The following is a 13284-nucleotide window of genomic DNA, read 5'->3' as shown; positions in this document are numbered from 1 at the left end:
CAAAGACTTTATTCTTAGTGTACTATGATCTGTATCAAAAACTATTTGTTCAGTGATACCAGCCATTTAGCACTGTGTCAGATAATGACTGCTCACTGCCTTGGGTGTGGCTACTAGATGCAGATGTGTCTGTTTGCTATGCTGTAGAGCTGCTGTGACAATCAGAAGAGGGCACTTTGCACTGTGCAAACTGTAATAAAAACAAAACTAAACAAACTAACTAAATATAGATGGTTTTATTGTCAAATACTAATAAATTAGATATAACAAACTTGGATTTCAGGCATCTGAGAAGCAACCCAAAAATGGTTTGATAAGATGTGTAGGAAAGATTTACTTGTCTTTCATCTGTGTTTGGCCCTATTGCCTTCTTCCTGCCCTCCTGCCCAGTGCAGAGAATCTGAGGTGTTCAGTTTTGTCCATAGTGCTGATAAATGGCAGAAATGAAATTTGATATATTGGCATGACTCAATCAAAGGACTGCCAAAGGCAAATGTTGGACTTGGAGGCTCTGAAAGAGTGAATCTTCAACAGGTGGTTTTTTGTTTTTGTTTTTTTAGTCTCTTGTCTTTTATAGGATGGGGTCTCTTGTTCTAGATCTAGGTAGCTATTGTAAATATGCTGTGTCAGCCATACCAAGCCTTTTCTTCTAATACCTCATCTTCCAGTGTTTCTGCCACCCCAGTTCTCCATACATGTTTTTTTTGCCATTTTAATTCACTTTTCATACATTTTTGTTCCATGTCACAAGCCAACTCATAGTCTTGTGAGTCTTGTCACGAATCCACTGATAACAGTGATAAAGTTTTAACTATAGTCATAATAGATTTCTCCTCTTATGTTATTTACATACATTCCCAATTAGAAATTTTACCTTTTTGCCTCTTAGATTGCTATATTGTGTATCTGGGAGAGGTACTTCATGTTGAGCTCAACAAATTTTTATGTATGTGACATTATTTGAGAACTTATTTATGGGGTATTGTGCAATTATAAAATAAATTCTACTGGCAGTATGGGCTTGGACAGATCACTTAACATCTGTTTCCATACTTGTAAAATGCAAGTAATAGTTTCAGCTTTGCTGTTGTCACCATGTTGTAAGAATCACAATGCCTTAGGAAAGCTTGCAGTCATCCCTGAAGTTCTGTGCCAGTATAAGGCAGTAGTATCATTAATGGCATTCTCATGATTTTTCTCACTCCCTGAAGAGGGTACACAGTTAAATTATTATGTTTCTCTTCAGGGAGAGTCACTCCGGGACAGCTCACATCCTATATTCAGCTGTTCAAGAACAACCTCAAAGCTCTGGTGAACCACTGTGGGCTCCTACAGCTTGGCCTGGCCACAGTGCAAACTCTGAAACACCCCCAGACTGCCAAGTGGGACAATTTTCTGGCATTTGAAAGGCTTCTTCTCCAGGTATGTTGCTATGGGAACTTCTTGGGATATTAATAATTTAAATTTTCTCTTCCAGTGAAAAACTTCCATATTTATTGTAGTCTTAGTAATAAATCATATTGTTGACATATGCCCTATATCATATTCTCTAGGTGCCCCCCAAATTATATTTATAGTAGAAACTTTTTCCATACCAACTTTCTTTCTTGACAGCGACATCTTTGGCTTCTCACTCAATTCTAAGAATGTTTGTTGGGCATTTGACTAACCTTTGGAAACCTCCGTTCAGTTTTATGCCATTTTAATCTTTCTTGATTTTCATGGCATCTTTATTCAATCCTTGCTGTTTTTTCTATAGAATATTACTGCTATTTAAATGTCTTCTGATACTAACTAGTCTAATCTTTAAACATGTAACATGTGACTTAAAATGAAGCCTAATAGAAGATGAAGGGAGGTAAACTCCATTTGTAGTTTTTAATGAAGAGATTTGTATAGGGTAGGACTTTTCCATGATTGCTGAAGTAGTTTCATGGGAAACTTAAAGAAAGGGTGTATTTTTAAAAATGATAGAGTATTTCAAACTTAAATAAGATAATAAGACAAATATCTGTGTACTCTCCCCATAGACTCAATAAATTTACCAGCTTTTAAATATTTACTTTATCCTTTTTCTATAAAGAAATAAAACTAGAGATAACGGTGAAGCATTTCAGCTGCTATACCCTTCTTTGCTCTGCTTCTCCTTTTTCCTTTCCCAGAGGTAATCGTAAGCTTGATTCCTTGTTTCTATATTTTTATTAAATATTTATTTGTCCATAAGTAATAGAGCATTGTGCTATGGGTTTTACTTTTAATTTAAGTATGTCACACTATAAATGTACCTAAACAACTTGCTTTTTCCTCTCAGCATTTTAAGATTATCTAAGTTGACATATATAGACTTAGTTCATTCATTTAAACTATACTATACAATTTGATTATATGAATACATATGAATTTATTTATCCAATCTATATTGATTAGGCTGTTCCGTATTTGCATGTATGTGTGATTAGACAGAATGTGGTGAATATCCTGAAACATGTCTTCTGGTACACATGAAGGAGTTTCTCTGGGATATGTTCCTTGTAGAGGATCATTAGATAGTTGACCATACGTACTGCTGAATTTACTAAATATCACCAAGTTCATCATCAAAAAAGCTGAACTATTTGACCCTTCTGTTGGAAATGGATGGCACTGTTTCCGAGCAGTACTCAATATCTAAGAATCTAAGCACTAAGTATTATCAAACTTAGAGATTTTTTTATGGTGGATTATTGCTATCTCTGTGTAAATTTGTAGTTCTCTGACTACTAATGAGACTGAGCATCTTGTATAGTATTTATTGGTTATTCAATTTTCCTCTTCTATCAATTGCTTATTCTTATACTTTGCCCATTTTTATCTATTGGGTAACAAAAAACTGACTTATATTTTGCAAATGTTTCTCCTAGGCTGTGGTTTGTCTTTTAATTCCTATGCATTTTACTGTATAAAAGTTTTAAATTTCAATATAGTCTAGTTAATTAACATTATCCTTTATAATTTGTGCTTATTTATGTTTGTATTGGAATTTATTTTCTATTCCTAATTTCAAAATACATTCTTCTGTATTTTCTGCTAAAAATTAACTTTTACTTCTGACATTTGAATTTTTTCACCCACCTGGAATTTACTTTTGTTTATGATATTATTAGGGTCTAATTTTCTTTTCTTCCATGTGGATGGCATCCTCTCCCACACCATTTATGAAATATTCCATTGTAATATAGCTTATTTATCTAGCAGCCATTTTCTTCTTTCTCATGTTGGCAGAACACCAGTTTGTTCCAGTCTCTCCTCTTGTCTTTCATGTTTCAGTTGTATCCTGATTAGTCTCAGACTATATTGGTATTCTCATTTCCCCACTCAATGACTGATTTAACAGTTGGAGCCAAAGAGAGGCAAAGAATAGTTTGCTGAAGGTGTTTCTAGGGAAGATTTTCTTTTGTCTAAATAGCAAATACATAAGGAAGAAACAGTCCACTTTTTCTGCTCCTTAATATATGTCTGTGGCATGCTGAGCATTTTGTGATGGTGAAGGGAGCCCATTGAGATCCTGAGGAAGACAGATCCTGAATTCTTCGTGATGACTTAGAGCCTTAATTTAAGTATCTTGCTTTGTGAGATGATAATTCTTCTCATTGTTTAAGCCATTTTAGTTGGTTTTCTGTTATTTTGAGACAAAAGATATTCATCCTTTTACTGCTGATATGTAATACAATAAGATCCAAAAAGTGGGTTTATTTTCAGTTTCTAATCTGTTCCAGTGGTCAGTTTTTATCTATCACAGAAATAATTCCACAGCATCTTAAAATCAGTATGTCCAGTTTTTATGCTCTTCTCTATAAAAGAGAATTATTAGATTTATTTGTGGGTATTCTAGAGATTTTAATACCACTGTGAATCGAATTTTTAAAAAGCCAATTTTCTAATTGTTTATTGCTTGTGAATACTCTTGACCTTTGACTGGTGATCACATGTCCAACAACCTCGCATTTGTATTTGTGTTTCTTTCTTCCTTCCTACACTTGATAGCAATTTTTTTTTTATTGCACTGACCAGGCATACTAGGATACTTTTCAAAAGAGGCAATATAAAATAGGCATCTTTGTCTTATTCTTGACTTCAAAGAATGTTCTAAAATTTTACTATCAAATATTATGTTTGCTGAGGTTTTTGTTTTTAATCAGGATAGAGAAGTCCTTTCCTAATCCTTGTTTGCTGAGTTGTTTTTATCATGAATGAGTATGGAATTTTATCTAATGCCAATTCTGATTTTTTTAGATGACTATATATGTTTTTTCTCCTATAATTGTTAATGTAGTAAATTGTATTTATTGTTTTTCTTAATGTTGAAGAATCATTATTGAATTCCTGGGATAAGTTCAACTTGGTCCTGCCCACACACACATGCATGCACACACACATTGCTAATATTTTATTTAACTATTTGCCCATATGCTCATAGGTGAGATTAGCATATAATTTTTCTTTATTGTGCTACTGTTGTCTAATTTTGAAGCAAGGTTAGTAGTTTGGTAAAATCAGTTAGAATGAGTTTCATTTTTTGTGTTCTCTGGAGCTATTTGTATAAGAAAGGTTACTTAAAAGTGAAATTCCCTGAGAATCATTTGGACCTGCTGCTTTTTTATTAGGTTTTGCTTTTTACTTATAATTTAATTACTTAAATGTTTCTAGATCTATTTAATTCTTCTGTTTCTTCTTGAGATTATTTTGGTAGTTTACTTTTCGTAGAATTCTCTTAAAAAAGTTAGATCTTTACATATATAGTCATTTTCCTTTTTTAATGCCTAGTATTTTTATTGTGTTCAATCTCTTTTTGATTTTTATCAGTATTATTAGAATCTTAGTCAGTCCAAAGAATCAGCTATCTGTAGCTATGTGGCTATCATTTATATCATCTATACCTATTCCTATTCCTATGACTCTATATCTCTCAAAAACCGTAAGTTCATAGTGATGTCACAATTCTAATGTAATACCACAGGGTTCATTCCAGTTTTCTCCCTTCAGGATTTGTAACTCCCATCTCTGGCAGTGAGGAACCTATCTTCCATTACTCTCAACATATTTAATGGCTTGTTAAGTTGCCCTGTAGTAACCAGTCTTCTGTTAGAGCTGCTGCCCTCTCATGGATGACCTCCTCACCTCACCTGGCTTCTGGCTTCGTCTTCCTGCTCCAGGCCATGGCCAAGCACATAGATATTCTCTTCCTCACACAAAGGCGATTCCCTTGATGGAATCTCTGCATGTGGATGCCCTTGTCAGCCTGGTTGAGCTCTGACATCTTGCACTGGGCTACCCCTGCCTCTGCCCACTGCATGGGTGTCCTCTCTCTCTGCTCAGGCTCCAGCACCCTCACCAAGCCCCATGGTGGTGCCCGTGGCACAGATGCCCTCCTCACTGCCTCAACACCCAGAGCCAGAACACTGCCTTGCCACCCCCGTTTGTATGCTCTAACTCTCTGGGCAGGCTCTGACACTGTCTTGGGATAATGTATCTTCCTGCCTGCTCATGGATGCCTATCTCACCTCCTTTGGTTCTGACAACCCATGTAGGGCCATGGCTTCATTCCTCCCTCTTCTCTTCCATGCCATCCCTAGCGTACAGGGGCCCTCACCACCCCGGGGCCTTAGTAGCTGTTTGAACATCCCCCTTGCCTTGCTTAGGTTCTGATACCCTGAACTGGGTCCTCACTGCCTCTAGCCTCCATGTGGATGACCTGTCTGCCCACTTGGGTTCCAACAACCCATGCTCGGCTTCCCCACCTCCATGCAAAGATGCCCCCCTCACCTTCTACATGGAACTGCCATTGCCTCTCCCCATGGGCACTCTTTCACTCCTTTGGGCTCTGCTAAGCTCTCCAGGTCACCTGCCTCCTGCCCTTCCACATGGACAGTCTCCTTATACCTCCTGCCCACCACTGATGTCCTTTAAGGTGAGTTTCCAGCTCCAAAATCTAATGAAACTGTTTCAAAACAAGGCACAGCAGTTTTTATCCCAAGAATAATTCTTCAAACTGACTAGACTTTTCTGAAGAAACTTGACACAATATTAATTCTAGACCATCTTATATTCATAATTACTTTTTGGAATCCTGTTCCATATTAGGCTGCCTCAGTGGTGACCATGGTGTTTGATGTGGTTCTTTCAGCAAATGGAAAGGAATAAAAAAGACTGGGAAAAAGAAATAAGCATTTGAAATGCCAAAACCCTACTTTTATCCTAATTGCACATTATCCTGGCTAACACTGTGTTCTCAGTCATTTTTGGGTCCTTACAAGTTAGTGATTTAGCCTAGGCAAGCATATAAACTGGCCATTGTAATTGCTGTTTGTTTGTGAACATGCTTATTTTATGTAGTACACTCTAATCCATTAGTAACAAGTTGTAAAATATGGTGGGTAAGCTGTCCCTTTTTCAGACTTTGGCTTGAAAGTAGAGCATCTGAGTTTATTTTGAGCATGAGGGCAACTTCTTTTTCCAAAGGGCTTGACAGCCGCCTACCTACAAATCTCAGCCAGCATTGAGAATTGCTTATTTCTCTGGAGACTCATTTCTATCATTGTCTACCAGGCCTCTGTCACTAGAACCTCAATGTTGACTTTATGGCCTAAGTGACATTACAGACAAATTTGGTTAAGAAAAAGAAATGGTCTTGGAAATCTGTAATTACACATAGATTACTGTGTTCTACTCCTGCTATCTCTTCGCTTAGTGGTTTTGGTGATATTAAAACTAGTCAACAACAGATCTGAGTATTATAAGACTTATTTGACATATTGATTTTATGACTAGTCAACAACAGATTTGAGTATTATTCATAAGACTTATTTGACTCTGGGTCCTTGCTGCCTGGGTTCAGGCTCCTGAAAATGATAGAAAGATAATGTTGTGTGCTCAGAAGAAACAAGACTGTCCCTCCACCCCCACCTTCTCACTAATTGCAAGGCTGGGATTCTCATACTTCTGCCTAACTGGCTATAAATCAACATTCCCACGACCCTTTCCTCAGGTTTGATAATTTGTTGTAATGGCTCACAAAACTCAAAAACATTTATTTAAGTTTACCAGTTTATTATAAAAGATATTACAAAGGAACAGATGAACAGCTAGATTAAGAGGTACATTGAGGTCCCGAGTGCAGTGAAGTCCAGAGAGGTCCTTCCTATAGGAGCTTCTGTCTCCGTGGATTGGGATGCACCACCTCCCAGCATGTGGATATGTTTACCAACCCAAGAGCTTGAGTCGAACTCTATACTTCAGGGATTTTTATGGAGGCTTCATTATGTAGGCATGATTAATTACTTTGATTAATTATTAACTCAATCTCTAGCCCCTTTCCCCTCTCCAGATCTTCTACTCATGGCTTGGTCTTTCAGTGACCAGCCGCCATTGAGGAGGTATATAAGAACACACACCGAGAGTAACCTGATTAGAACAAAAGATGCTTCTATCACCTGGGAAATTGTAACAGATTTAGAAGTTCTTTTACCTGGAACCAAGGTAAAAATTGAAATATTAGAACAAAAGATGCTCCTAGCACCCCAATCTCTCAGGAAATTACAAGGGTTTTAGGAGCTGTGTGGTGGGAACTGGGGGCATAGACCAAACGTATATTTTCTATTGTGTCACAGTATTTTTCACAGTCTTAAAAAAAAGAGCTACAAAAGCAGATATCAGCAAGGAACACCTTTCTCCCACTCCTGACTTCTCTGAGTAGGGATTTTCTGCAACTTGCTCTTAAGGTCTTTCTGATTTTTTATTCCCTCCTCTCTTAGGGAAAGGGATGTTTCATCTGGTTTTCAAATTTGGGATGATTGAATGGATTCAACTCTGCTTTTCTCCTCTTAGGAGGGGCCCTGCCTGTGGAGGGCACTGTGGTGCTCGCCTCTTTCAGGATCAGAATCTGCACTTGTCGTGTGGCAGCCTCTTCGTTCTCCACCCTTCATATGCTGTAGTGCAAGCTGGCAGCGGGGAGTGGGTACCCTGCCCTGCTCCTTCATGGGAGGGCTGCCCTGGTCAGGTCTCGCCTGTGACCTGGAAGCGAAGGCTGCCTGATTCTGGATCTCCATATGAACAAACCAACTGGGCTAACAGAGCTAACATTCTACTGCCCAGGCTGGCCTTTATTACTAATAAAAGTCTTATTTGGATTCATGCCTGACAATAATCAGCATTTGTGTTAAATGAAATGTCTTAAATATTTTTAGAGAAGGGTTAAATGGGGATGTATCAGTGACCTCTTTGGACATTTGTACTAAGTAGCTATATACAAAGAGAAGTAGGAATCAGAGAGTTTGTGAGATAATAGAGAAAAACTTTCTTTTTGATGATCGAGCTCAAAATAGTGAAGGTCATTTTTCCATTCTGAAAACAAAAAGGGCACATTTGACTGGAAGAAAACTACCATTTCTCATTGATTCTAAGATGTCCATTTTTTTCACATTTTACCATTTCTGAAATTGGGATGTATCCTGAAATCAGTGGTGTTTCTTAGTTTATTTCCTGTATTTTTTTCTATCTGGGAGTGCATAAAATAATGGTGTGAGTTATAATCAGCGGTGCTTTAGCCTCAGTGAGATTGGCTTTTGAAGGTAGGAAGTGGATGAAAATTCTCCCAGACCTTGGGTCTAACTTGGTGTCTTCTTGATTTATGTGCTGGCAAAGCCATTGGGTTAAAACAGTGGCAGCTTGCCTTTCTTGGTTTTGAGTATGATGAAAAATTTGTCGTTTGGGGTATTCACCTCGCAGTAGCATCTTTTGTAAATTAAAGGGGTGATCTTTTTTCCTCAGGTAAGTTTGTGATTAGCGGACTACTTCATGATTCTTTCAGTGATACTGGGCTTTCCTCTCATGTGCTCTAGAATCAAGTAATAGATGCTTTGGGAACAACCTTCTAAGCTGGTACTTAGAGGTCTTAGGTTAAGATTTTTATGAATGGATTCCTGAGAGCTCAAAAATGTGTTGACTTAGCTTGAGTCCCTATTATGAAATATAAGTTGCATAATATTTTAAATATAAAAACAGTGTTTTTAAATTGTTAAAAATCGTGACAGATTATCCTAATTAAACCCACAATTAGTGTTTTAAAGCAATACTAATATACAAATATTTAATTATTGAATTTGCTTATTTTTTACCTGTTTCACATGTAATTCATTTTGATTAAAAACATGTAAGACATTTTATTCACAACTGCTGATCACTTATTTGGAACTAAAATTTAGTTAGAACAAATCACCTGAAATTAGTTAACTTTATTTAAGAAATATATACACCAAGAATCACTACTTAAAAAAGAGAACTAAAGTAACTTCTGAATACAAAGGCTCTACTGTCTCCCAACTTCTCTAACCATTTGCTTTGTTTATCCTCCTTTCTCTGTAGATTGCCCCAGGCCCTCTTTCTTGTGTTTGTGGAGTATTCCACATTATTCTTAGCTGTTCAGTATTAACTTCAGTTAGTTTTATAGATCTCCTCTTCCCAAGTGCATGTACATGTAAACACACATGCACATTTCTTCTTCCTTTTCCATGCATAAAGTCTTAAATAAAGAAAATTGGAGGTGAAGCAACTTTGATTCTGATACACAGAGAAATTTGGGGCTTTAACAGTTGCTAGTTCTTCTTATCAGAATATTCTTTTCCCAGCTCTTCTCATGGCTGGTGCAGATCAAAACTTTTATGCCACCTCCTCAAGGAAGCCTTCCCTTGGTAGCTTTCTGCATCACTTTGTTGTATATTTGCATCTCATTAAGTGACAGTGTTTTGTTCATGTATTCATTGTCTCTGTCTGCTAAACTGTAAGATAAGTGGGACTAGGGACTTTGCTGACCTTATTCATAATTCGGTCCTGGAATGTAAAATCTTAATTTTCACACTTGTATAGTAGGCTTAACTTCCTGCCCATGGAAAGTTGAGAAGTTTTTTAATAAACAGTTTACTTGATATAGTTTGACACCTGAATATGGGTAAATATTTCAGTGGTTTACCAGAATCAAAAGTGATGTCTTCTATAAACATTAGGACTGAGGCTTCTTTATGTTCTTAACACATATTCTGCCTTCTTATATAGCACATGACCACCCAAATAATGACTGTGCTTTCCAGTTTCCCTTGCAGCTAGATGTGACCAGGTTCTGGTGAATGAGACATAAGGAGAAGTGATATGGGCCACTTTTAGGAAAGAGTATATGGAAAGAGTACGTATATGCCTTTTACCCTTTCTTCCTGAGTGCTGAAATGCAGCCAGGGTGGTGGGTGCTGGACTGGCTGTCTTGGATCATGAGAGGAAGCTGTGCTGAGGATGTTTGAACAAGTGCTGGAAGGACCATGGTTGGTTTGCTGAAGATGGTGTAAAACACCATACCAGCACTGGACCAAATGCTTTCCTATCTTGTTTAAGCCACTACAACTCTGGGTCTTGATAATAATAGCCAAGCTGTGCTCTAATTAACATGGCCATCTTTTGCTGCAGTTTTCATCATAGCAGTTTGTTCTGTGAGCCTTGTAATTCCAGTCATTTTACGATCTTATGAGGAAGTGATCAAAATAATGAATTGTCTTGATATTTGTACACTTAAAACATTGTTAGAATCTGGAGTATTTGGAAATAATGTATGAGATTTAACTTATTTTAATATAACATTAAATTACTAGAATTAAAAAATTTTCCAAAGTAATTTACTGAAAAGTCCCATATGAAAGACATTTGGAATTAAAGAGATCTGAATAGTCTAAACTGAATAGCCCCTCAAAGGCTAATATGATTAGATTCTTTTATTAATTGACAAGACCTCTCTACCTCTCTTTTTCCCTACAATTCAGAATAGCTGGGGAGACACTGTCTCCTCTATAAATGGAGAATAAACTTTGCTAGTCCTTAGAAATATAAACCATCTCTTCATCACTTTCTTTCTTCTCCAGGGAAGTCTCTGTCCTCTAGTTCTTTGCCAAGAGAGGTGTCACTTCCAAATGAAGGAGAGAAAAAGCTGAAGAGGCTTTTCCAAAAGGAAGTATTCTGTTCCACCCCATATAATAACAATCTATTGAACACATGCTGTCTGCTGGACGGTAAAGCTATAAAATGGAAACATACATGCTTTCTTGGATGTACATACAGGATATATTTTTTTTTTTAATTGAAGGGTAGTTCACAACAGTATTGCATTACATTAGTTTCAGGTGTACAACACAGTGATTCAACATTTATATACATGATAATTCTAGGTACCAGGTATCACCATACCAAGTTGTTACAATATTTTGACTATATTCCTTATGCTATACATTACCTCCCGGTTACTTATTTATTTTACCATTGGAAGTGTGTTTATATATATATATATATATTTTGTGAGGGCATCTCTCCTATTTATTGATCAAATAGTTGTTAACCACAATAAATTTCTGTATAGGGGGGTCAATACTCAATGCACAATCATTAATCCACCCCAAGCCTAATTTTCGTCAGTCTCCAATCTTCTGATGCATAACGAACAAATTCTTACATGGAGAACAAATTCTTACATAGTGAATAAGTTACATGGTGAACAGTGCAAGGGCAGTCATCACAGAAGCTTTCGGTTTTGTTCATGCATTATAAACTATACACAGTCAGTTCAAATATGAATATTCATTTGATTTTTAAACTTGATTTATATGTGGATACCACATTTCTCTATTATTATTTTTAATAAAATGCTGAAGTGGTAGGTAGATACGAGATAAAGGTAGAAAACAGAGTTTAGTGTTGTAAGAGAGCAAATGTAGATGATCAGGTGTGTGCCTGTAGACTATGTGTTAATCCGAGCTAGACGAGGACAATAAACATCCATGTATGCAGAAGATTTCTCTCAGAATGGGGGGGTGAGGTTCTAAGCCTCACCTCTGCTGCTCCACATTTTCTCACCAGATGGCCCCCTGCGACTGTGCCTGTCTTAGGTTGTTCCTCCCTTGAGGAATCTTACCCGTCTCTGGCTAACCAGTCATCTTCCGGGGCCATACAGGGAAATGTGAAGTTGGTAAGTGAGAGAGAAGCCTTATTGTTTGAAAAGGTTAGCTTTTTACTTCTTTGCATATTTATGCCCTGTGGCTTCTATGCCCAGCATTTGTCTTGAGGTGTCTTTACCACTTGGAAGAATTATGATACTCGGTAAATTCAACATGTGGCACGAGTTCTATTTAAAGGTTGTGATTAGGTAGGAAGAAGAAAAGCTATAGAAGTAGCAGGCAGAAGAAAACCTGGGAAGATTGATTATTTCTTTGACATATCTTCTTGTAGAGTAACTTCAGCATGGATAGGTTTTAAACTACTAATTAAATTGTGCACACACATTAACATAATAGGAATATAGTTACCTAACCAAAGCATACCTGTAATTACCAGCCATCTCCAGTGAAACCAAGAAAACCAGTTAGGCACCTTAGGCATTTGTGAAAACTTATCTATGATATGGTGGATATTGTCTGACTGAACTTAAACAGTCTGAGAGAATTCAGATAAACTAGAACAACCCATTCCTGGGAACTGTTCATATCCCATATGTTCTTTTAACGATAAATAGTCTGTGGTTGTAAGATTTTGGAGTGCTACAATTTGCACTTCTCCTAATTCTTGGTTGAGTTCCAACAGTATAGATCCAGTCCAATTTTTGTTTTACTGTATGCACAGGCCAGCTTAGATATCTCCTTCATCATTCCCATGGCAAGTCCAGGAACTGGTGGGATGAGTGCATCTACACCTGTGACAGTGCGTGGATCTTTGTTGGAGTTTTTTTTTTTGCTGATCATCTTCTGTCATGAGTCTTCCCGAGAGTGCTGATGTTGGAAGTTCTTTTTCATATCGTATCTTAGTTCATTTTCGGGGTAGCCAAATTAGGCTTTGATCCTCTGTATAAACACAAACAGACCCTTTGCCTACACTTTTATATGCCCTTTATATCATTGTGTAGAACTCATTAGAGGTCACCACATAGCAACTGCTTTTTTTTTTTCTTTTTATCATTAATCTACACTTACATGAAGAATACTTTGTTTACTAGGCTCTCCCCTATACCAGGTCCCCCCATATAATCCTTTACAGTCACTGTCCATCAGCGTAGCAAACTGTTGTAGAATCACTACTTGTCTTCTCTGTGTTGTACAGCCCTCCCCTTTCTCCCACCCCGCTATGGATGCTAATCTTAATACCCCTCTTTTTCTGCCCCCCCTTATCCCTCCCTACCCACCCATCCTCCCCAGTCCCTTTCCCTTTGGTACCTGTTAGTCCATT

General features: G+C 37.3%; 1 protein-coding gene across 2 annotated transcripts in view; it reads left to right on the top strand.

The window, feature by feature from the left end:
• Window positions 1-13284, top strand: part of SCFD2 (sec1 family domain containing 2) — a 455587-nt gene that overhangs the window by 59203 nt on the left and 383100 nt on the right. For both annotated transcript variants that reach the window (XM_057502226.1, XM_036895221.2), the window contains exon 4: window positions 1247-1422. In XM_057502226.1, coding sequence (XP_057358209.1) covers window positions 1247-1422 — 176 coding nt within the window. The remainder of the gene's footprint in view (window positions 1-1246; window positions 1423-13284) is intronic.

This window comes from Manis pentadactyla, chromosome 5, assembly GCF_030020395.1.
Source record: "Manis pentadactyla isolate mManPen7 chromosome 5, mManPen7.hap1, whole genome shotgun sequence".
Classification (NCBI taxonomy): domain Eukaryota; kingdom Metazoa; phylum Chordata; class Mammalia; order Pholidota; family Manidae; genus Manis; species Manis pentadactyla.
Note: the sequence above shows the minus strand (reverse complement) of the source record. Positions and strands in the feature narration are given on the sequence as shown.